The sequence below is a fragment of the Erinaceus europaeus genome, chromosome 2 (genome assembly GCF_950295315.1).
Source record: "Erinaceus europaeus chromosome 2, mEriEur2.1, whole genome shotgun sequence".
NCBI classification, from domain to species: Eukaryota; Metazoa; Chordata; class Mammalia; order Eulipotyphla; family Erinaceidae; genus Erinaceus; species Erinaceus europaeus.
This window is the reverse complement of record NC_080163.1, coordinates 13,971,008-13,995,822: the sequence shown is the minus strand read 5'-3', so window position 1 is coordinate 13,995,822 and position 24,815 is coordinate 13,971,008. Positions and strand designations below refer to the sequence as shown.

The following is a 24,815-nucleotide window of genomic DNA, read 5'->3' as shown; positions in this document are numbered from 1 at the left end:
CTATGTTCAGCAGGGAAGCAATTACAGAAGCCAGACCTTCCATCTTCTGCATCCCATAATAACCCTGGGTCCATGCTCCCAGTGGGATATAGAATGGAAAAGCTATCAGGGGAGGGGATGAGATACGGAGTTCTGGTGGTGGGAATTGTGTGGAGTTGTACCCCTCTTATCCTGTGGTTTTTGTCAGTGTTTTCTTTTTACAAATAAAAATTTATATATATATATATATATATATATATATATATATATATATATATATATATATATATATATAATGTGGCTCACAATCTTCAGATCAGCTCCAGTTCTACATTTGTTAGTAGCCGTTGATTGATCAGTGACATGATGACTGGGAAATATCTTGACTATAAACTCTGAATATAATCTACCATAAACTTGAGTCAGTCCTTTGAGAAAAGAAGTCATTGAAGAGGGAATACAATCCTGTATATTCAAGTAAAGTTCTTCTGATACAGATAAGTATGGATACAGAATGGTAAATGAGGGACCAGGCAGTGGCGCACCTGGTTAAGTGCATATATAACAATATGCAGGGACCCAGGTTCAAGTCCCTGGTCTCCACCTGCAGGGGGAGTGAAGCAGGTGAAGCAGGGTTGCAGGTGTGTGTCTCTCCCTCTCTCTCTCTCCCTCTCTCTCTTGCTTATTTCCCCTCTCACAGCAATTTCTATCTGTCTCTATCCAATAATAAATAAAAAGTATATAATTAAAAGTAAATAAAATACAGAATGGTAAATAACATCTAGTAGATTCAGTGTTTATTAAAGTATAGATAAATAAGATGTATGTAAATAGATAAAATACAAATTTAACAATGTTCATTGTGGATAAGATTGTAAATTAGTGCAGTGTCTATGGAAAATAGTATGGGGGATTCTTTTAAAAAAAACAAACAGCAGCACAGTTTGTAATAGCCAAAACCTGGAAGCAACCCAGGTGTCCAACAGATGAGCGACTGAGTAAGGTGTAGTCAATATACACAATGGAATACTACTCAGCTATTAAAAATGGTGAAGTTACCTTCTTCACCTCATCTGGGATGGAGCTTTAAAGAATCATGTTAAGTGAGATAAGTCAGAACGAGAAGGAAGAATATGGCATGATCTCACTCATAGACAGAAGTTGAAAAATAAGAACAGAAGGAAAAACACAAAGCAGAACTTGGATTGGATTTTGTGTATCTCACCAAAGTCAAAGACTCTGGGGTGTGGATGGGTTCAGGTCCTGGAACATGACGGCAGAGGAACACCTAGTGGGGGTTGGTTGAATTGTTATGTGGAAAACTGAGAAATGTTACACATGCACAAATTACTGTGTTTTACTATTGACTGCAAGCCCGTCATCCCCTAAAAGAAATAAAAAAAAGTACAGTCGTTAGAATCTCTGTAGATGTTCACTGACAGATGACTGGATAAGGTAAACTGTGGGGTATATGCTCAGTGGAAAACTGCTCTGCTACATGAAAAGATTAAATTTTGCCTTTTGAGGTAAAAATAGAATTTGGGGTGATTTTACTTAGTCAAGTAAAATAAACAAGGAAACAAGTCAAGTAAAATAAACAAGGCATCATGCATGGTAACAACTGCAACTTGGTGTCTGAAAAAGCATTAAGATATAAAGCAGATCTCTGACAATCAGCGACCTGGAGCTATTTTTCGTGTGTAGTGAATGTTTTGTTCATATCCTCTGCCCATTTTTGGATGGGATCATTTGCTTTTTTGTTGCTAAGTTTGCTGGGCTCTTTGTATATTTTGGTGATTAGTCTCTTGTCTGATGTATGGCATGTGAAGATCTTCTCCCACTCTGTGAGGGGTCTCTTTGTGTGATGGTTGCTTTGGCTGTGCAGAAGCTTTTCAATTTGATGTAGTCCCATTGATTTGTTTTTATTTCAGTCTTCTTTGCAATTGCTAAAAAGACACCATGAAGTTCATAATGAATTAGTGTCTACCTGGACTTAGATACCCTCCTCACCTACTTCCTATTACACTTCCCGCAGTCACTCCAAAGCTAACCTTATCAAAGCAAGGACTGCAAAAGCTGAATAAAGGCAAGAGACTGGCATACTTTAATGATGACTCTTTAGTCACTGCCAGGTCACCCCATCAGCTGGGGCCCTAGTTGGGGAGTCCTGAGATTCCCAAACAGACATGATGGGCCCAGACCTCAAATAAATCCCTCTCTCCATTGTTACTGGTCATCTCTATCAGGAACAACACAATAGACCCCTTTGTGGGCTCCCATAGGACCTTGCCCTCAACTTGGATCAACTATGGCAGAGAATGTTCCATCCTCAGAAGGGAGGTTGGACAACATACTCTATGCTACACCCAAGGAAGATGGGTCCTGAAAATGGAGCCACTTGGAATATTCCTACTCATGATCACAGAATGTGAGCTCAGATCTATAGGGATGCAGAGGTCACATAGGCTCCTAAGCTGAATATGGGCTCCAGATCTGATAAAATTGATGGTGTTTACAGTCCACAATATTTATATACCTTTCCCATATTAGGGGGCTATTCTCTTCCCTGACCCAGCTTTCTGGTCCTTTTTCCATCCATGACACCATCTCCTCAGACAATAACTTGGATCCACCTGCATATCAGATGTCAGGCTCAGAAAAAAAAAAAAAAGGGAAGAAAGAAGCCCAAAACAACCGAATATAGTCATGGGTCCTTTGGAATATAACTAAAATAGGTCTACTAACTATCAACAAAAATGGAGACCCCCCAACTCTTCATGTGCACTATTTCAGCATTGAGGTTCATGATTAGTCAACAATTTGTTTGGCTTTATATGTTAACTCTTCTTTCAGCCACCTGGTTCCAGATACTAACATGAGGCCAACTGGACTTCCCTGGGCAGACAACCCCACCAATGGTGTCTGTCCTGAAGCCCTGCTTCTCTAGAACCCCACCCCACCAGGGAAAGAGAGAGACAGTCTGAGAGTATGGATCGACCTGGAAATGCCCATTTTTAGTGGAGAAGCAATTATAGAAGCCAGATCTTCCACTTTCTGCATCCCATAATGACCCTGGGTCCGTACTCCCAGAGGGTTAAAGAATAGGGAAGCTATCAGGGGAGGGGATGGGATACAGAGCTCAAGTGGTGGGAGTTGTACCCCTCTTTTTTTTTTTTTGCTTCTAGGATTATTGCTGGGGCTCGGTGCCTGCACCATGAATCCACTGCTCCTGGAGGCTACTTTTTTTTCCCCTTTTGTTGCCCTTGTTGTTTTACCATTGTGATTATTATTACTGTTGTTATTGATGTCATTGTTGTTAGATAGGACAGAGAGAAATGGAGAGAGGAGGAGAAGACAGAAGGGGGAGAGAAAGATAGACATCTGCAGACCTCTTCACCACCTGTGAAGCGACTCCCCTGCAGGTGGGGAGCCTGGTGCTTGAACTGGGATCTTTCTGCCGGTCCTTGAATTTTATGCCATGTGTGCTTAGTCCGCTGCGCTACCTCCAGTCCCTACCCCTCTTATCTTATGGTTTTTTTCAATGTTTCTTTTTTATAAATGAAAAAATTTAAAAACAGATATAAAGCAGAACAACTTGTTAAATAATCAGGAACCTAAGGCAAGAATATAGCACATGAGATTTGGGGTCTCCATTTTGGAAAAAGCTAGTAGATCTATTTAAGGTATATTCCAAGGGACCCATGACTAATAATTTTTGCCTGAGCCTGACAACTAACATGCAGGTGGACCAAAGGTATTGTCTGGGGTGATGGTGTCAGAGTTGGAAATAGGCCTAGAAAGCTGGATCGGGGAAGAGAGTAACTCCCAAATCTGAGGAAAATATATAAATACCATTAACTGTAAACTCCCATAGATTTGATCTGGGGCCCATATTCAGGGAAGGAGCCTGTGTAGCCTCTGCATCTTGTTCAGTCATAATCAGTAATATTCACCTCTTGGCTAACCACAATCTCAAAAATGACTGATCCCCACTTTTCCTTGGATGGTATAAACTATTAAAGTTCAGATTATGTGGGCAGTTTATCGCATGGCTCCTTACTCAAGAAAAGGTTAGAATCTATAGAATATGTTGCTTTCTCTCCTTTTAAGATTTTTATTTATCTATTGATATTGCAGAGGTTGGGGGTGAAGATGCTAGAGCCTGCTAAGCTCTGGCATATGTCAATGCTGGGTATTTCATGGGTTGTCTAGCATGAAAGTCCAGTGCTCAGATGTTTAAGAGTCTTTCCCTCCCCCCCTCCTCAGCCCTTGCCTTTTTCCTCAGTAATGTGTAAAAGAACAAACATACGTTTGACACTATTTTTATATATTTGCTCCTTTACACTCTCTTCCTTTTGTATTTGTTAAGACAAGGAGAAACCAAGGAAAGAAGGAGAGAGATAGAAAGATACCTGCAGACCTGTTTCGCCACCCATGAAGCTCCCCACCACAAGTGGTAGCACTTTGGCTAAACGCTGGTGTTACCGTGCACAAGGACTCAGTTTCAAGCGCATGGTCCCTCCGCCCCCCCACCCCCTGCAGTGGTGGGGAGCTTCATGGGTGGTGAAACAGGTCTGCAGGTCTCTTTCTATCTCTCTCCTTCTTTCCTTGGTCTCTCCCTGTCTTATCAAATACAAAAGGAAGAGAATGTAAAGGAGCAAATATATAAAAATAGTGTCAAACGTATGTTTGTTTTTTTAGCTTCAGTCCACTCCCTAAAATAGTTACTCAGCTTCAAGTGTACTTTTTTTTTAATTCTTTGATATTTTGATAAGAAAACAACAGTAGTGCCCTCCATGCTGATATTGTGAATATATATATATATATATATATTTGTGAGCTCCTGTGAGGCAAAGTGGCAAAGTCACCTTTTTTCTAGAATATAAATAGAACAGTAAACAACACATTAAAATGTGTAAACATGGCCATGATTTGTATTAGAGGACATTCAAATTCCTATTTCAACTCAGCAAACAGTAGGTAATTCTGTTTTCTTCAGAAGTCTGAGACCTTTGATATTAGCAACATTAACCAGTAAGAGAGAACAGGGAGAAGAAAATCACTTAGTAGTTTCTTCTGAAATATCTGGAGAAAGAGAAAGGATTTTGTGAGGGATGAAAACACACTAGCAGAAAAGAAAGCACCAATTTAAAGAAAAAATGAAAGCCTGGCACGTGAGAAGAGAGTTATTTTTTGTTGTTTCAGTAGTCTTCATAAGAAGTAGTCTATCAAGGCAGATTTTTTTCAAACCGTTTTTTAAATTTCTGATTAATACCCCATTATAAATTGTAATGTTCCAAAGTATCATAATTCCACCCCACATCCACCTTCTAAATTCTGTGCCCCACCCTCCCTCATCAAAGCAGACTTCAGGAAGGACTCAAACTCCATGTGTGATATTTCCTGGCAACAGAGTGTAATAGAGAATAAGGGTACTTTGTTATTACTTGCATGAAGAGATCAGTGTGGGGGCCAGGTGGTGGAGCACCTAGTTGCAGTGCGCAAGGACCCAGGTTCAAGCCCCCAGTCCCCACCAGCAGGGGGAAAGCTTTGCAAGTGGTGAAGCAGTACTGCAGATGTCTCTCTGTCTCTCTCCATCCCTATCACTCCCTTCCCCTCTCAATTTATTGCAGTCTCTATCTAAGAAATAAAGAAAGATAATTATAATTAAATAAAAAATAATCAATAATAAAAAAGAGAAATCGGTGTGTGCCGATATTGGCCTTATAAAATGTGAAGACTGGAAAACCCAGACATGCACAGAAAGACACATTAGCTTAGTGTATTCAGCTAAAAACATAACCATGAATTGAGAGGATAACGGATGACTAAGATTTAAGCAGTGTTAACCTCCCAACTCCACTGCCAGGAAGAGGCATGTCTTGGGAGTGTGACACCTAACTAGAGACTTGACAATCCAAACTATGTTCCTCCAGGCAGTAGAAAACAAGCAGGAAGGATCTTCAGAAATAAGACCACATCTACTCTTTAATGTTTAATCAAACACAGGGCCAGTCAACTTAGTTTGTCAGGAGAGAGGACAGTCCAGACTGAATTCAGGATCAGTCTCTCCTCAGTCATTACAACAGGAAATAGGAAAAAGAATGCATTTGTAATGCATTAGGGAACAGTGATTAGCATGGCATAAGCACTGAGGAGACGGTAGCTTTTGTTTTTTTATCTTCATTATAATAAAACTGTCATCCTCAGTTGTTGTCTAAGTAGCCAAGGTGTTTGGAGGATAAAAGATGTGCCAACTTTCTGGTCCTTTTCCCAGACATGACATCATCTCCCCAGACAATAATTAGGATTCACCTGCATATCAGATTTCAGGCTCAGGCAAAACAAAACGAAAGAAACAAAAAAAAATCACTAGTATAGCTACAGGTCCTTTGAAGTATAAGTAAAATATGCCTACTAGCTATATATAAAATGGAGGACCCCCCCAATGCTTCACCTGCACTATTCCAGCCTTTAGGCCCATGATTGTCCAACAATTTGTTTGCCTCTGTACGTTAACTCTCTTTTCAGCCACCAGGTTCCAGATGCTAGCATGATGCCAATTAGACTTCCCTGGACAACCCTACCAATGTGCCTTGGATCTCTGCTTCCACAGAGCCTTTCCCCACTAGGGAAAGAGAGAGACAGGATGGAAGTATGGATTGACCAGTTAACGCCCATGTTCAGTAGGGAAGCAATTCCAGAAGCCAGACCTTCAACCTTCTGCATCCCACAATGACCTTGGGTCCATACTCCCAGAGGATTAAAGAGTAGTAACGAAAGCTGTTAGGGGATGGGTTGGTATACAGAGGTCTGGTGGTGGGAATAGTGCGAATCTGTACCCCTCTTATCCTATGGTTTTGTCAATGTTTCCTTTTTTTATAAATAAAAAGTTAAAAAAAAACAGATGTGCCAATAGCTGTGCTTTAAACTATTACCCCCACCTCAATTAAAAAAAAAGTACTCATTCTTAGAATTTTTTTTTTTGTACCAGGATGACCTTGGATTGATGTGAACTCTATATCTTTTCTAGATTTGTGTTAATTCCCTTCCCACTGAGGCGTTAGCACCACACATATCTGAAGGTAAATTTCCAGATAAAGGGCCAGTAACATAGCTCACCTGGATAGTGCCCTTGCTTTGTCATTTGCACCACCCAGCCTTAAGCCCTGCCCTCATTGCATAGAAGGAAGTTTTAGTGTGGTGGTTTCTTTCCCTCTGACTCATTCTGTGTGATAGAAAAATAAAAAAAAATTCAGACCAAAAGAGTAAAGCCCCAGAGATAACAACAGCAATTATTGTCTTTTAATTCTTACAATAATTTACAAGCATATTTTTTATTCTCATTTTATAGATATCAAAACTGAACACCAACCACTAGTGACTAGTGCATGATTATAAAGCTCACATAATAGTTGAATTGAGACCAGAAACCCCGGCCTTCTATAACTGCATTATTTATGACTTCAGACTGTCTCACTTGCTCCCAACCCAATTCACAGGTCCAATTTTAATTAATTTCTCTTCTGCCTGGTGATACAAGAGAATCATTCGGTAGTCCTGATGGCACAGGGAAAATGGAAAATTAGAGACAGAAGTCATGCAGCCAAGAGTTTTCCCTGAGGTTCCTGAAAGTTCTTTAAGAAAGATTCTGACATGCTGGAAAAGGTAGCAGAGAATTGAATCTGGGGCCCACTAGGGTCCAGGGGAGAAGCAATTATAGAAACCACACCTTCTACCTTCTGCATCCCATAAAGAATTTTGGTCCATCCTCCCAGAGGGGTAAGTGATAGGAGAAATAAACCAGAGGGCGGTGTACCCCAATTCTACCAGGACCTGAAGTATTTGTCACTAGGAATATTGTTTTTATACCATCACTCTATGTCCAGGTAGACACTATTTCATTATGAACTTCATGGTGTCTTTTTAGCAGTTGCAAAGAAGACTGAAACAAAAACAAATCAATGGGACTACATCAAATTGAAAAGCTTCTGCACAGCCAAAGCAACCATCACACAAAGAGTCCCCTCACAGAGTGGGAGAAGATCTTCACATGCCATACATCAGACAAGAGACTAATCACCAAAATATACAAAGAGCTCAGCAAGCTTAGTAACAAAAAAGCAAATGACCCCATCCAAAAATGGGCAGAGGATATGAACAGAACATTCACTACAAATGAGAAATTGCTCCAGGTCACTGATTTGTCAGAAATCTGCTTTATATCTTAATGCTTTTTCAGATACCAAATTGCAGGGATGCATTGGATCGACCTTCTCGTGGTGCATCCCGTGAGTACCCATTCATTGGGGAAACTGACGATCCTTCCTAGCCGACTGAATCCACATGGATCCCAGTCACTTTCAAAGCCAGCAACAAGCAGCTCCTGACAGCTTTCAACCTGACGCTGTTGACTGGCTACAGAAGAAGGGCAAACGTTAGAAGAAGAAGTTGTTACCAGGCATGATGCCAACCTGATTTCCTTGGGCAGATGACCTCACCAATGTGTCCTAGAACCCCACCTCTCCAGAGTCCTGCCCCACTAGGGAAAGATAGAAACAGGCTGGGAGAATGGATCTACCTGCCAATGCCCATGTTCAGCAGAGAAGCAATTACAGAAGCCAGACCTTCTACCTTCTGCACCCCTGGTGACCATCTTTTTTTCATTGTTGTTGGTGCTGTTGCTGTTATTATTGTTGTTATTGGGTAGTGCTGGTCTGCTTCTAAATTCTGCTTCTAAGACCTCTTCTGTTGCATTGCTTGCTGCTGTGGTTTATTTACATAATCATTGTTTTCATTGGTTTAATCCCCATTGTTTCCAGCACTTTTTCCTTCTCCCCACCCCTATCCTATGTACTTCTGCTTCCTGACACTTCTGTCTCAGAAGATATATAAATATAGGACAGGATTGTCATTAGAGCTAGCTAGCTTGCACTGCATTCCTCATCAATAAAGCCTGAACTGAGTCCCACTCAGCCGTGAGTCCCTGGTCGTCTCTCTCTCGCCGGTGAAGCTAGCCCGGCAACTGGCGTCCTGAACTGGGACCGTCAGGGTAGGGCAGAGAGAAATTGAAGGGAAGACAGAGAGGGGAAGAAAAAGACACCTGCAGGCTTGCTTTGCTGCTTGTGAGGCAGGTGGGGAGCTGGGGACTCAAACCCGATTCTTATGCAAGTCCTTGTGCTTAGTACTATGTGCGTTTAATCCGGTGCTCTTCCTGCTCTGTCCCCAACCTATGCTTTATGTACCCTTATCGGAACACACCATGTTTCTGAGCCTTTTTTTGCTTGTTTATTTTTTTGCTTCTAGGTTAATCGTTGGGGCTTGGTGCCTGCACTACAAATCCAGTGCTCCTGGAGGGCATTTTTTCCCCCCATTTTGATGCCCTTGTTGTTGTTATTCCTGGATAGGACAGCGTGAAATCGAGAGAGGAGGGGAAGATGGAGAAGGGGAGAGAAAGACAGACACCTGCAGACCTGCTTCACCACTTGTGAAGCGATTTCCCCTGTAGGTGGGGAGCTGGGGGCTCCAACCCAGATTCTTACGCTGGCCCTTGGGCTTCATGCTATGTATGCTTAACCTGCTGCACTACCTCCTGGTCCTCTGTGTCTGAGTCACAGATATCTTGCAAAGTTCTTCCTACATGAGACCCCCCCCCCTTGAAATATTAAACAGTGATGTGTACCCAGCCCAGATTGGAAGGTCACAAACTGAAAGGTGGAAATGCCAAACTGTTGTAACAATCTACAGAAAAGTGCTTCAAAAGTACCAACATGATATCATGGACTCAGGCCCAGGAACTTGATGGCAGAGGAGCAGTGGGGGTTGAATAGTTTTGTGAGAAAGTGAGAAATGTTACACATGCACAAATTACTGTGTTTTACTGTTGACTATAAACCATTAATCCTCCAATAAATCAAATTAAAAAGAAGTACCAACATGAGAAACACTCAAAAACAAACAAACAAACAACCCTCCCCCCCCAAAAAAAAAACAACTATGCGGTTCTCCACTTTAAAACACCGTGGTTGTTTCTAGTCAGTGTAAACTGGTGCAATGTGAGATTCAAAGTGAGTTACTTACTAAGGCAAATTTTTTGTTAAGAATCATCTGCTCCACCAAAGACGACTCGTTGTGGAAGAGGTGGGGCTGCATGTGGCTCCACATGTGAGGGAACCACCAGAACTCCTCCACGGACCCCAAAAGACGGTCATCCCCCTCATCTTCCTCTTCAGTTCCTTTTGGGAGAGAGGGGGACGATGATTCAGTGAAATCCAGTTGCATTGATCATATATATGGTTCAAACGTTCTACCCATTCACTTAATTACATACTTCTGTACATGAGTTTAGATGCCACCATTTATACTAGGCTTGATGGGTGAGAGAATCAGAACAGGACATGCAGCATAGGAAAATCTGTTGCTTAGGAAACAACTGTAGAATAGGATAAAAATCATATATATATATATATATATATTTTCCTTTTTTATTGCCCTTGTTGTTTTTATCATTGCTGTGGTTATTATTATTGTTGTTATTGATGTTGTTGTTGCTGAATAGGACAGAGAGAAATAGAGAGAGGAGGGGAAGACAGAGAAGGGGAGAGAAAGATAGACACCTACAGACCTGCTTCACCGTTTGTGAAGCGTCACCCCCTGTGGGTGGGGAGCTGGGGGCTCAAACCTGGATCCTTAACACCCGTCCTTGCACTTTGTGCCACGTGCGCTTAACCTGCTGTGCTACTGCCCGACTCCTGGACAAAACTCTCTTAAGAAATAAGATGTGGATAGACAATTATGGCAAGATGGAAATAGGCAACCATTTCCAATGACATCAGCACATTTTTATAATTTGTAGTTTGGAGAGAAAGGAGGCAGAACAGGGGGCCATGTAACAGAGGGACTCCGAGACAGGAGAAGTGTGGCCAGGCTCCAGGATTAGATAATCTTCACATGTGTGGTGTCAAAGTAACACAGTAGTACCAGAATTTATTTGGGTATTGACTTAGACCTAACATGAAGTAATTCAATAATATTTGGTGAAAACTCATGCCAAGATGGGAGGAAAAAAAAGGAGGAGGAGAAGAAGGAGAAGGAGGAGAAAGAGAAGGAGAAGGAGAAGAAGAAGGAGAAGGAGAAGGAGAAGGAGAAAAAAAGAAGAAGGAGAAGAAGAAGAGGAGGAAGAAGAAGGAGGAAGAGGAGGAGGAGAAGGAAGAGGAGGAGGAGGAGGAGGAAATGAAAGGCTGAAATTGTTACTGAGAAAATGAGAGGAGGGTAGATAGCATAATGGTTATGTAAAAAGACTCTCATGCCCAAGGCTCCAGTGTCCCAGGTTCAATCCCTCCTGCACCACTAGGAACCACAGCTGAGTAGTGCTCTGATTAAAAAAAAAAAAAAGAAAAAAGAAAAGAAAATGAGGGGCAGGGGAGAGAATTGGAAGAAAGGTAAAGGTTGGAAGTTATGGGAGGTGAACCATGGGGAAGTCATTGTAGCTTGTTTTATTTCTTCCACTCCTCCTGACTGGTGTTTAGATGAATGTGGGAAACCCATCAGGTGTCTTAATTGAGGGGGTGGATTAGTTAAGGACTTCCAAGGGCACAGTTTCTGGGTACTAAGAATGAATGAGAGAACTGGAGTTGGCGTATTGCATCAAAGTAAAAGACTCTGGGGTGGGTGGGGGTGGGAGGGAGTACAGGTCCTGGAAAAGGATGACAGAGGACCTAGTGGGGGTTGTATTGTTATGTGGAAAACTGAGAAACGTTATGCATGTACAAACTATTGTATTTACTGTCGGCTGTAAAACATTAATCTCTCAATAGAGGAAAAAAAAATGAATGGGAGAGTAAAAGGTGCCTTCCCACTGTCCTAGCAGAGCACTGTATGACTTTTTTAATGATCAGCAAATGATGCAGCTACAACACAGAACCCACTTAATGCCCTCTGTGCGGATACAATGTCCTCTCATATTTTCAACAGTGGCTTATGATGGGATGGGTTTAAGAAAGGTCTACTATGGGGGGGGCTTCAGTGGAGGATGGGTTCCTGCCTTCACCCACCCCTCTTTGAGTCCATTGCCTGTGATCAGCAGTGTCCTTTCATTCAAATTTCCAAGGGAACAAAGGCAGAAAGAACTCACTGGCAATAAAAAGGATCCGATCCTGTAATTTATGGGCAGTGAAAGCCACTTAGCACAGAGAAAGGCAGAGAAGGATATACTCCATGGCATTCTAAATCATACAGGAGGGCACACAGATTAATGGGGCAGAATGAATGGAATAATGCACTCCTTCAATAGGACACTCTCATATACGCAAAGTACTCTAACCACCCCTTTCCCATATAAGAGGGAAACTTAAACATACCCCCACCTTCATACAATGATGCTGATATAGCATAGTGTACCAAGTGTCACTTTTGGAGTTAAATGCTTATCATTTCTTGGTTCTGACACATTTGAGGTGTATGTCTGTGGGCAAGTTACATAATTTCTTTAATGTAGCTTGCTGTGCTGGTGGTGGCGGGATGCAGAAAAAGGAGGTTTGGAGCAGAAAGGGAACACAATCCTTTATTCGAGTGGGGAACTCAGGGTTGGGGAGGGAATACAGCTGTTGAGGCCATGTGGAGCTAGCCAAAATGGCCACCTCCTGCTACGTGCAACATCCTGCCATCACCGAGGTGAAAAGTGGGCAAGAGAGCGAGGGACGGAAGAAGAAGTGCTTTTATGGGAGTAGCTCTCATGAGAATGAGAAGGGGGAGGAGTAACCATAGCACTCCAGGGTAGGATAATAACTATCGCAGGAATGGGAAGGGGGAGGAGTAACCAAAGCACTTCAACTATTGCGGGGAATTGACAATGCCCTGAGGGCACAACATGGCGGAACAGGCGGAACAGGCACTCTGAGAATGTCCCAACTCTTGCTGGAACTAGCTATAGCCTGAGGGGACAACATGGCAGATGTGACAGCATCTGTACAATTTCCCAGCATCTCCCCCTTTCCTTATATCTAATGGCCACAGTATAGGAAATTTAGAGTGGAGCAGGCTTAAATGTTTTTATGGAATGCCATGCTCAGGTGGGAAGATGTAGGATGTTTTTGTGGGGGAGGGAAGACTTACATGGCCTCCAACCTTGTGAGATTCATGTGTCCCCCCTGTACTCAACCCCTCTGTAGAGAGAGAGACTTACCTGGAGGGACTCATCTCATAGGTTAAGCTCTGCCAGGCTCCACCATCTCCTCACAATATTTCTACATCTTTCCCTATCTTTCTGTCTAGTCATTGCATTAGAATGGATCAATGTCTGTAAAAGACTCCATCTGTGACAGAGGAATAGTAGTGTAGGGGTGAGCAGAAACCTTTTGGGCATAAACCTGAATGTTATAACAAAACAGGAAAGGACAAGTAGGGGAGCAGTAAGAGCCAGTGTGATATCAAGGGAAGGCTTGGTGCGCAAAGGAATGTTTCCTGTCTCTGGGGGGGGGCAAGGGTTCATAATGAGGGGGCATTTCCTGTCTCAAAGGGCAGGATCTGTAGGCAGGAGGGCATGGCCCTCCAAGCAGAGCGGCTATTTGGCATTGTATAGTCCTCAAGGCAACAGTCTGCAAAGTCTATGAACTACTCAGGGTCAGTCTTTGAAAAGGCAGCAGCGTGAAGGGAAGGAAGCTGCTGTAAAATTGTGTAAAGTGTCCAAAGGGTAAACCAGCAAGTCCAGTAGAAGTGTCAGTCCAAAGTAGGCGACTAGGGGGAGAAATGGCAGGGGACGAAACGCTGCATGAGGAAGGTCAGCCGCTGGAATTCCGCTTTTTTGTAGAGAGTGAGCTGGAACTGCCAAAACATGACAGGCAAAGCAGAAGCAGGAAGGGCAGACAGGCAGTAAGAAAGTTCTGTCCTTGGAGTCTGTGAATCAGGTTCTTTAGATTGTGTCAGGTGACATCTAGGGTTTCGGGGGGTGTGCCACTGTAGTCGTGCCATCTAGTGGGTGATGTCAGAGTGTGCAGGTGTCCAGATGTTTTTCCTGGGATTCCTGTGAAAGAAACACAAACAATCTACTTCTCGTGGTTAGCAGAGCATCTGATTTGAATTTTTTTTTTTTTTTTTAGAAGAAGAGGTTTGGTGCCTTAGCCAACTGAGTATTGGGGGATATATCTTCCCTATTTATTATTATTATTATTTACTTAACTGAGCCTAGGCGTTTGGTGGGCCTTCTCAACAGCCATTTGTCTTTGGGGGTAGTAAGAGATGTCCATGGCATGGGTGATGTTATAAAGGAAAATATCTTTAAATTGTTGGCTGACAAAGGCAGGCCTATAGTGGTAAGACGAGATACATCAGTTAAGTGTAGAAGAATATATGAATGTTGTTAATTCACATAAGTTGTATATGGAGGAACTTTTTATAGTTTAATACCTTACCATATGAGCAGATGTTTCTTCATGTGAAGGCTTAACAGCTCTAATCACTTACTGTGAAAAAAATAAAACTTGTAACAAGTTAGAAGTTCACTACAATTGATAACTCGATGATTATAATTGGTTTAAGTATCTTTATAAACTTGGAAGGTCTTTCTCATTTCATTTTAAGGCTGATTAATCAATTTAAGTGCAATAAAATGTGGTAAGGCAAAGAACCATTGTTAGAGCCTCAGGCATGAGAATCATTAGCATAACCATGGTGCAGTCTATTGTATGCCTGGGCTGGTTCTACCTCTAAATGAGAAGGTATTTGAGAGCTTTACATATCAATAACATCTTTTTTTTTTTTTTTTTTTACCTTTTGTTACACCCGTACAAGATGGAGACATACCCTAGCTGTGCGCAGGATTTTCAGACCAAATTTAGTTAAAATATATTGATTTTTAAGTAATTTTTACCTCAGACTTTAAATGTAAGTTAATTTTACCTTTATGAGAATTACATTGAAAACTTTTTCATTTAACTCCATAACACCCAACCAAAAAGAGGTGTGTACTCCTATCTATGTTCATAGCAGCACAATTCATAATAGCTAAAACCTGGAAGCAACCCAGGTGCCCAACACCAGATGAGTGGCTGAGAAAGCTGTGGTATACATACACAATGGAATACTATGCAGCTATCAAGAACAATGAACCCACCTTTGCTGACCCATCTTGGACAGAGCTAGAAGGAATCATGTTAAGTGAGCTAAGTCAGAAAGATAAAGATGAGTATGGGATGATCCCACTCATCAACAGAAGTTCAGTAAGAAGACCTGAAAGGGAAACTAAAAGCAGGACCTGACCAAATTGTAAAAGGGCACCAAAGTAAAAACCCTGTGGTGAGGGGTAGACATGCAGCTTCCTGGGACAGTGGGGGGTGGGAGTGGGTGGGAGGGATGGGTCACAGTCTTTTGGTGGTGGGAATGGTGTTTATATACACTCCTAGTAAAATGTAATCATATAAATCACTAGTTAATTAATACGAGAGGGGGAAAATTAATTGTATGTCTCGAAGTTTTTCAAAAACACAAACTGAATCTTTTCAATATATAGGCTGTGTAATTGATATGCAGACTCTCTCAAAAGCCTAGACCAAGTAGATTAGAAGCATCCAATAGCACAGCTATATACAAGATATTGGATACTGTACAGCAAACCATAACAAAGGGACTTTTCTTGCTTCTTTTTATCTCTCCATATGTTCACCTTAGAGCTGGAGGAAGAGAGAACTACAAACCCACTTCTTCCATTAAATGTGTAATTTATTAAGTCATTACAAAACTACACAGAGACCTTATCAAGTTATTGCAATGATTATATTTTGTAACCATTTAAATAACATATAGCTTTAGTGTTTCATTTATTTCTTTCCTACTCTGATGTTATGTTAAAAACCACCACTTAGGGAGTCAGGCAGTAGTAGTGCAGTGGGTTAAACACACATGGCACAAAGCACAAGAACCGGCAGAAGGAACCCACTTCAAGCCTCCAGCTCCCCACCTGCAGGGGAGTTGCTTCACAGGTGGTGAATCAGTTCTGCAGGTGTCTGTCTTTCTCTCCCTCTCTCTATCTTCCCCTCTTCTCTCCATTTCTCTCTGTCCTATCCAAGAATGATGACATTAATAACAACAACAATAACAATAACTACAACAACAATAAAAAGACAACAAGGGCAACAAAAGGGAAAAAAAAAACCAAAAAACAAAATCACCACTTACTGAAACTTTACCTCTTGCCAAGCATTCAGTTAACTGTTTACGTAGGTATACTTTAATGATGTTTATGGAAGTAACATTTTAATGTAACATTAGATATTTCAGATGTGCATTGTTAAGAATTAATGTTTGGGGAGTCAGGCAGTAACGCAGCGGGTTAAGCACAGGTGGTGCGAACCATAAGAACCACGTAAGGATCCTGGTTCAAGCCCCCGGCTTCCCACCCGCAGGGGAGTCGCTTCACAAGTGGTGAAGCAGGTCTGCAGGTGTCTGTCCTTCTCTCCCCCTCTCTGTCTTTTCTTCTCTCTCCATTTCTCTCTGTCCTATCTAACAATGATGACAACAATAACCACAACAATAGTAAAAAACAAGGGCAACAAAGGGAAAAAAAAAAAAAAAAAATTTTTGTACAACATTAAGTTCACCACTGAAATTCCAAGTCCATGCTTTGTTATGCTTCCTTTTACATGATGTACCTCACCTTCTTTCTACCTTTCTGGTAATGAAAAAGTTAGTTTATCATTATTATCTTAAATATTTTATTTATTTATTTATTTTGGATAGAGATAGAGAAAAACTGAGAGGGAATGGAGAGACTGAGAAAGAATGACATAGACAGACACATACCTGCTCCCTCCCTCCGCCCCTGCAGGTGGGGACTAGGGTCTTGAACCTGGGTCCTTGTGCATAGTTATGTGTCCACTTAACCAGGTCTGCCACTGCCCAGCCCCCAGAGCTCAATATGTATTTTTTTATTTTCTTAATTTACTTATTGGATAGAGACAGCCAGAAATTGAGAGGGAAGAGGGTGGTAGAGAAGGGAAAGAGACAGAGAGACACCTGCAGCCCTGTTTCACCACCTGCAAAGCTCTCCCCCTGCAGGTGAGGGCTGGGGGCTCGAACCCAGGTCCTCAAGCATTGTAACATGTGTGCTCAACCAGGTACACCACCGCTCGGCCCCTCAATATATATATATATTTTTAACTTAACACCATCCATTTGTTTTTCTTACACATCACATATGAATGAATGAACTACAATATCTGCCTTTCACTAAACATAATATCTTCTAGGTCCATACATGTTGTTACAAATGACAGGATTTAGTCTACTTTATAACTGAGTAGTATTCTATTGTGTGTGACCAAAGTTTCTGTGCCTTCCTGTAATCTGATAGTACTTTTTTTCTAGTGGAGCCTTCCATCTCTTAAAGAATTGTTTCACTTTCCCCAAGTCTTTTTTTCTCCTTCTACTTAGAAGACAAAGAGTGTTGTCATTTTTTCCTTGTTTCTGATGTTCTCGCTTCCATTTGAGGAAGTCTAGTTCTTCAACTTTCTTTTTGAAACTGGAATGCATTCAAAGTGCCCCTCAAGCCCTGTTACAAACTCTGTTTTCAAGTTCTCCATTTTTCTAGTAAGTGACTCTCTGAAGCCATGGATATCTTTCTTAACCAATTTCTCCATATTAAATCAAGAACTTGATAGTTCTTCTAATTTCCTGACAATACACTCATTTTCTCTCTTGTACTTTTAAAATTTTTCCTAGAATGCCTTTTCTTCTTATTTATCTTGCCCTTTGTATCATGCCTAATACCTTGAAGTTCTTTAAGTTGTTATTTGTATTCACTATCTCTTGTTATAGTTTATATCTGTTATCAAATGACCTGTATTTCTCTAAAGGATCATGACTGGATGGTTTTGCTCAGATACGCAGTATAAAGAACTGAAACACATGAAACACACAAAAAGTAGACAAAATATTATCTAGACTTTATGAAAACTTTTTTTATATACAACCTTTTAAAAATTGTATTTACTTATCGGATAGAGACAGAAAGGGGAGATAGAGATAGAGAGGAAGAGAGACAGAGACACCTGCAGCCCCACTTCGCCACTTGCCAAGCTTTCTCTCTACAGGTGGGGACTGGGGACTTGGGACTTGGGACCAGGGGCTTGAACCCTGGGCCCTTATACACTGTAACATATGTGCTTAGCTATGCATGCCACTGCCTGGCCCAAATACTTTGTGCAAACTCTGGCAGTTATCTTTGGGGAAAGTACGGAGAATAGAGGGCTGGAGAAGGGCATAGACCTGTGATGCTGCATGTGGGGTGGAACTCTTCCCCTGTAATCTTATGATCTTGTAAACATTATTAAGCCACTAATATTTTTTAAGTTGTATTGTTTTTTATTGTTTAGTTTTATGAGTTCTTTGTATATGTAGGTTAATCACTGGGGCTGGTGCCTGCCCTATAAATCCACTCCTGGTGGCCATTTCCTCCCCGATATTTTGGATAGTATAGAGAGGACTTGAGAGAAGAGGGGGATGATAGAGAGGGAAAGAGAAAGATAGACACTTGTAGACTGGCATTGCCACTTGTGAAGCAATCCCACTGCAAGTGGGTAGCCAGGATCCTTGTACGGGTCCTTGCACCACCGCCTGACCGCCTCAATTCTTTCTATTTCAGATAAAAAATAATAAAAAAAAGAAAGATGGGAAGGGTGGGAGTGCAGGGAATAAGAGTAGATGTGATAACATCTCTGTGGAGCTTATTTGGAAAATCCAGGGGGTTCTGTGGTGCCAGAACTTGAGCTTAGAATTTTGTGCCTAGTGGGAGTCGGGCAGTAGCACAGCAGCTTAAGCGCAGGTGGTGCGAAGTGCAAGGACCAGCATAAGGATCCTGGTTCTACCCCCCAGCTCCCCACCTGCAGGTATGTCACTTCACAGGTGGTGAAGCAGGTCTGCAGGTGTCTATCTTTCTCTCTCTCCCTCTCTGTCTTCCCCTCTGCTCTCCATTCCTCTCTGTTCTATCCAACAATGACGACATCAATAACAACAACAATAATAACTACAATAATTAAACAACAAGGGAAACAAAAGGGAATAAATAATTAAGTATATGTAAAAACATTTTTGTGCCTGGTAAGGTGCATGTCTTACTCAGTGAGATAAGTCCTTCCCCCCTCACTTTGATATAAATCCCTTTTGCTTTTGATGCCTTTTAGATGGATGCTGTCTCATCTGCTTTTGTTTCCCCTGCCACAGGAGTCAAATCCTCCAACACAGTTGTAAGACAGATATCAAGGAACATGCTTTTCTTCATTTTCCTCTGTTTATTTCATGGTTCCAGATCTTACATACCAGTCTTTAGTCTATTTTGAGCTTAATTGAATGTGCAGTATAAGGCTGGGGTCTGTTTCTGTTCTTTTTCAGGAGACTATCTCCTTTTCCCAGGATTGTTTACTGAGAAACCTTTTCATTTCATTCTCACTATAATTCTACGAGGTAAGTGTGACAGATGAAGGGAAATGATCTGTGAAGAGGGAGAGTCATTTGTCCTTCCTTACTGAGAGGACTGAGACAGAATTTGCATTCAGACCTTGAATTCTAGGCCAGGTTTAGCAACTCCAAATTTAGTATTCTTCCCATTCATTCACTGATGAAATGTGAAATTTTAAAAATAAGATTAGCATGAGTAAAAATTTCTCTCACATTGTCAATGCCAAGACACAAGTAGAATTTATAAGTATACAAACCCAAAGCATCTATAGATAAAGAGCCTACTGGCAGTCAGCTCTAGTCATGTAACACTGGCAGGTAAACAAAACAAATTCAGTTTTTTGAGGCATAAGACCTGGAAATCTCAATGATCTAAACTTGGCTATTTTTTTTTTGCACTTAGCTATATTTTGATATCTTTGCTTCCACTTAAGTTTCTAAGTCCTTAAGTAGGAACCAAGATAGCATATTCATTAGCTCCTAGGATTCAACAGAGGCACGTGAATTGTGCTTAACTAAATTCTGAGAAGACGGTCCTTCTCACTAAAAGAGAACTATGAGCTTTTATTTATCCCATTTATTTATTTTCTTTCCAATTGTTCTTTTAAAATTTTTATTATAAAAAGGAAACATTGACTAAACCATAGGATAAGTGGGGGTACAGCTCCACACAGTTCCCACCACCAGAACTCTGTATCCCATCCTCTCCCCTGATAGTATTTTTACCATTTCTTTATTCTCACAGAATGCACAAAGCACTTGAAATTACAACAGGGGGCCAGTGTTGGCACACTGGTCTAAGGGCACATATACGGAAGTGCCAGGAACCCAGTTCAAGTCCCCAGTTCACCACCTCTGGGGGGTTGGAGGGGGCTCACTTCACAAGCGGTGAGGCAGATCTGCAGGTATCTTGTTTTCTCATATCATCTCTATCTCCCACTCCCTCCTCAATTTCTCTGTGTCCTGTCCAATAAAAATGGAAAAAATGGGCTACCGGTAGCAGTGGATTCATAGAGCAGGCACTGAGCCCTGGAGGCAAAAACAAAAAACAAACCAAAAAAAAAAAAGTTATTAAATTCAATCAAATGAAATGAATCTCTTTCCTGAAGTGAAGTCTCACTAATAAGGCAGTGTTATTTTCTCCTTCCCTTTGCAGGCTGAATAAAATTGATAGAAAATTTAATAGAGAGGAACTGTTCATTTAGGAAGAATGATACCGTAATTCAGTTAGACTCTACAATATTTAATTTTTATAAGATTCTGAGTCATTAATTCTATATCTGTTTTCACCAAAAAAATTACATAATTTTGCTGGGTTTAGATATCCTAGTTGTATTTTATGGAAGGCTTTATGTCTTAAAACAGATAAGAAAACTCCTTCCAGCCTTGGTCTTAACTTCTTCCTTTGTTCTACTTTCCCTGGCTTAGAAAGAGGTCATTCACACCATGAGCTGTGGGAAGTGCCTAAGTGTGGAAAGAAGACAGATCTTTCTAAAACAAGAAGGAAGTATATCCAGTGGCTAGAGACATTCTTTAGCATTTGGTATTAAGAAAAAAATAAATGAGTTGCCAGAACTGTTTTCTTACATCTGTAATGTTTGGAAATATTATTATTTTTATTATTTTAAATACTATCCTTTTAAAAAATTCTTTATTGGGGGAATTAATGTTTTACATTTGACAGTAAATACAATAGTTTATACATGCATAACATTTCTCAGTTTTCTATATAACAACAAAACCCCCACTAGGTCCTTTGTCATCCTGCTTGGACCTGTATTCTCTGCTCCCACCTACCCCAGAGTCTTTTACTTTGGTACAATAGGCTAATTCCAGTTCAGGTTCTACTTGTGTTTGCTCTTCTGGTCTTGTTTTTCAACTTCTGCCTGAGAGTGAGATCATCCCATATTCATCTCTCTGTTTCTGACTTATTTTACTTAACATGAATTTTTCAAGGTCCATCCAAGATCAGCTGAAAACGGTGAAGTCACCATTTTTCATAGCTGAGTAGTATTCCATTGTGTATATATACCACAACTTACTCAGCCACTCATCTGTTGTTGGACACCTGGGTTGCTTCCAGGTTTTGGATATTACAAATTGTGCTGCTAAGAACATGTGTGTACACAGATCTTTTTGGATGGGTGTGTTGGGTTCCTTAGGATATATGCCCAGGAAAAGAATTGCAGGATCATAGGGTAGGTCCATTTCTAGCCTTCTGAGAGTTCTCCAGACTGTTCTCCACAGAGGCTGGACCAATTGACATTCCCACCAGCAGTGCAGGAGGGTTACTTTGACCCCCACACCCTCGCCAGCATTTGCTGCTGTTAGCTTTTCTGGTGTATGACATTCTCACAGGAGTGAAGTGGTATCTCATTGTTGTCTTTATTCACATTTCTCTGACAATCAAAGACTTGGAGCATTTTTTCATGTCTTTCTTGGCCTTTTGGATCTCTTCTTTTTTAAAAAAATATTTATTTTATTTATTTATTCCCTTTGTTGCCCTTGTTGTTTTATTGTTGTAGTTATTATTGTTGTTGTCATTGTTGGATAGGACAGAGAGAAATGGAGAGAGGAGGGGAAGACAGAGAGGAGGAGAGAAAGATAGATACCTGCAGACCTGCTTCACTGCCTGTGAAGTGACTCCCCTGCATTTGGGGAGCCGGGGCTCAAACCGGGATCCTTATGCCGGGCCTTGTGCTTTGCGCCACCTGTGCCCGACTCCCTTGGATCTCTTTTGTGGTGAATATTCTATCCATGTCCTCCCCCCATTTTTGGATAGGGTTATTTGTTTTCTTGTGGTTGAGTTTGGTAAGCCCTTTATATATTCTAAATTAGCCTCTTGTCTGATGTATGGCGTGTAAAGATCTTCTCCCATTCTGTGAGGGGTCTCTTGGTTTGGGTAGTGGTTTCTTTTGCTGTGCAGAAGCTTTTTAATTTGATGTAGTCTCATAGGTTTATGCTTGCCTTAGTCCTCTTTGTAATTGGATTCATTTCATTGAAGATGTCTTTAAAATTTATGCGGCAAAGAGTTCTGCCAATAGTTTCTTCTAAGTATCTGATAGTTTCTGGTCTAACATCTAAGTCCTTGATCCACTTGGAATTTACTTTTGTATTTGGTGAAATATAGTGGTTCAGTTTCATTCTTCTGCATGTTTCAACACATTTATTCCAACACCATTTGTTGAAGAGACTGCTTTCCCCATTTAATAGTCTGGACACCTTAGTCAAAGATTAGATGTCCATAGGTGTGGGGGCTTACTTCTGGGTTCTCAATTCTATTCCACTGGTCAGTGTGTCTATTCATGTTCCAGTACCAAGCAGTTTTAATGACAACAGCCCTATAATGCAATTTGAGTTCTGGGAGTGTGATGCCTCCAGTTCTGTTCTGTCTTCTCAAGATTGTCTTGGCGATTTTAGTTTTTTTCTGGTTCCAGATAAACATTTGTAACATTTGTTTTATTCTCCTAAAATGTGTTTGGGATCTTGATGGGGATAGCACTAAAATTGTAGATGACTCTGGGTAGTATATTCATTTTGACGATGTTAATTCTTCCAACCCATGAACACGGAATATCTTTCCACTTCTTTGTGCCTTTTTCAATTTCCTTGAGTAGTGACTCATAATTTTCAGTATACAAGTCTTTCACTTTTTTGGTTAGGTTTATTTCTAGACATTTTATTGTTTTTGTTACTATAGTAAAAGGAATTGATTTCTGGATTTCAACTTCTTCTACCTTAGAGTTTGCATAGAGGAATGCCACTGACTTTTGAATGTTAATTTTGTAGCCTGACACCTTACAATATTGCCTGATGATTTCCAAAAGCTTCATGCTGGATTCCTTAGGTTATTCTATGTATAGTATCATGTCATCTGCAAATATTCAACACTATGTTGAATAGCAATGGTGATAGTGGGCAGCCCTGTCTAGTACCTGATCTGAGGGGAAATGCTTCCAGTTTTTCACCATTGAGTATGATGTTGGCTGTAGGTTTCCTATGTATAGACTCCACTATCTTCAGGAATTTTCCATATATTCCCATTTTTTGTAGTGCTTTGATCACAAAGTTGTGTTGTATTTTGTCAAAGGCTCTGCATCTATTGATATGACCATGTGGTTTTTGGTCTTGCTTTTGTTGATGTGGTGGATCACGTTGATTGATTTATGTATATTAAACCAACCTTGCATGTCTGGGATAAACCTCATTTGGTCATGATGAATAATCTTTTTAATATACTGTTGTATCTAGTTGGCTAGAATTTTGTTCAATATTTTAGAATCTATGTTTATCAGAGATATTGGTCTGTAGTTTTCTTTTTTGGTTGTGTCCCTGTATGTTTTTGGTATCAGAATGATGTTGGCTTCATAGAAGCTGGAAGAGAGTATTCCAGTGTCTTGAATCTTTAGCAAGATTGAGGTATTCTTTTTTGAAGGTTTGTAGAATTCATTTGTAAAACTATCTGGTCCAGGAATTTTATTTTTGGGAATGTTTTTGATAACTGTTTCAATTTCATTAGCTCTGATGGGCCTGTTCATGTTATTTAGTTCCTCTTTACTTAATTTTGGAAGTTGGTAGGTATCTAGGAAATCATCCATTTCTTCCAGGTTCTCTGGCTTGGTAGCATAGAGTTGTTCATAGAAGTCTCACATGGTATTGTTGAATTTCTGCGGTGTCTGTTGTGATAGCTCCTCTTTCATTCATTGTCTGATTTATTTGGGTCTTCTCCCTTTTTTGTTTTGTGAGTCTGGCTAAAGGTTTATCAATTTTGTTTACTTTCTTGGGGAACCAACATTTACTTTTGTTGATCTTTCCTATGGTTTTCTTTTTTCAGTGTTACTCATTTCTGCCCTAACTTTAGTGATTTCTGTCCTTCTGGTTGCTTTAGGGTTCCTTTATTCTTCTTCTAGGTCTTTAATATGTGCAGTCAGGCTCTTTATTTGTACTTTTCTTGTTTCCTAATGTGTGCTTGTATAGCTATGAACTTCCCTCTCAGTACTGCCTTGACTTTGTCCCAAATATTTTGATAGCTTGTGTCTTCATTTTCATTGACGTCTCGAAACATTTTGATTTTTTCCTTTATTTCCTCTTTCACCCAGTAGTTGTTAAGTAGTGCACTATTGAGCTTCCACGTTTTGGGACTATTACTAATTTTTTGTTGATTTTTAAGTGTTAGTTTAAGTTCACTGTGGTCTGAGAAGATGCTTGGGATTATATCACTGCTAGTGAATTTGCTGATGCTGTCTTTGTGGCCTAATATATGGTCTATCCTTGAGAATGACCCATGTGGACTTGAGTAAAATATGTATTACAGTTTCTTGGGATGAATGTTCTGAAAATGTTCAATAGTTCTAGTTTGTCTATCTCCTCACTTAGCTCCCTCATGTCTT

General features: G+C 40.6%; 1 protein-coding gene across 3 annotated transcripts in view; it reads right to left on the bottom strand.

Annotated features, from left to right (window-relative positions):
* LOC103115692 (bifunctional heparan sulfate N-deacetylase/N-sulfotransferase 3) overlaps window positions 1-24,815 on the bottom strand; it is a 230,622-nt gene that overhangs the window by 136,785 nt on the left and 69,022 nt on the right. For all 3 annotated transcript variants that reach the window (XM_060177023.1, XM_060177028.1, XM_060177040.1), the window contains exon 4: window positions 10,060-10,214. In XM_060177023.1, the coding sequence (XP_060033006.1) occupies window positions 10,060-10,214 (155 nt within the window). The remainder of the gene's footprint in view (window positions 1-10,059; window positions 10,215-24,815) is intronic.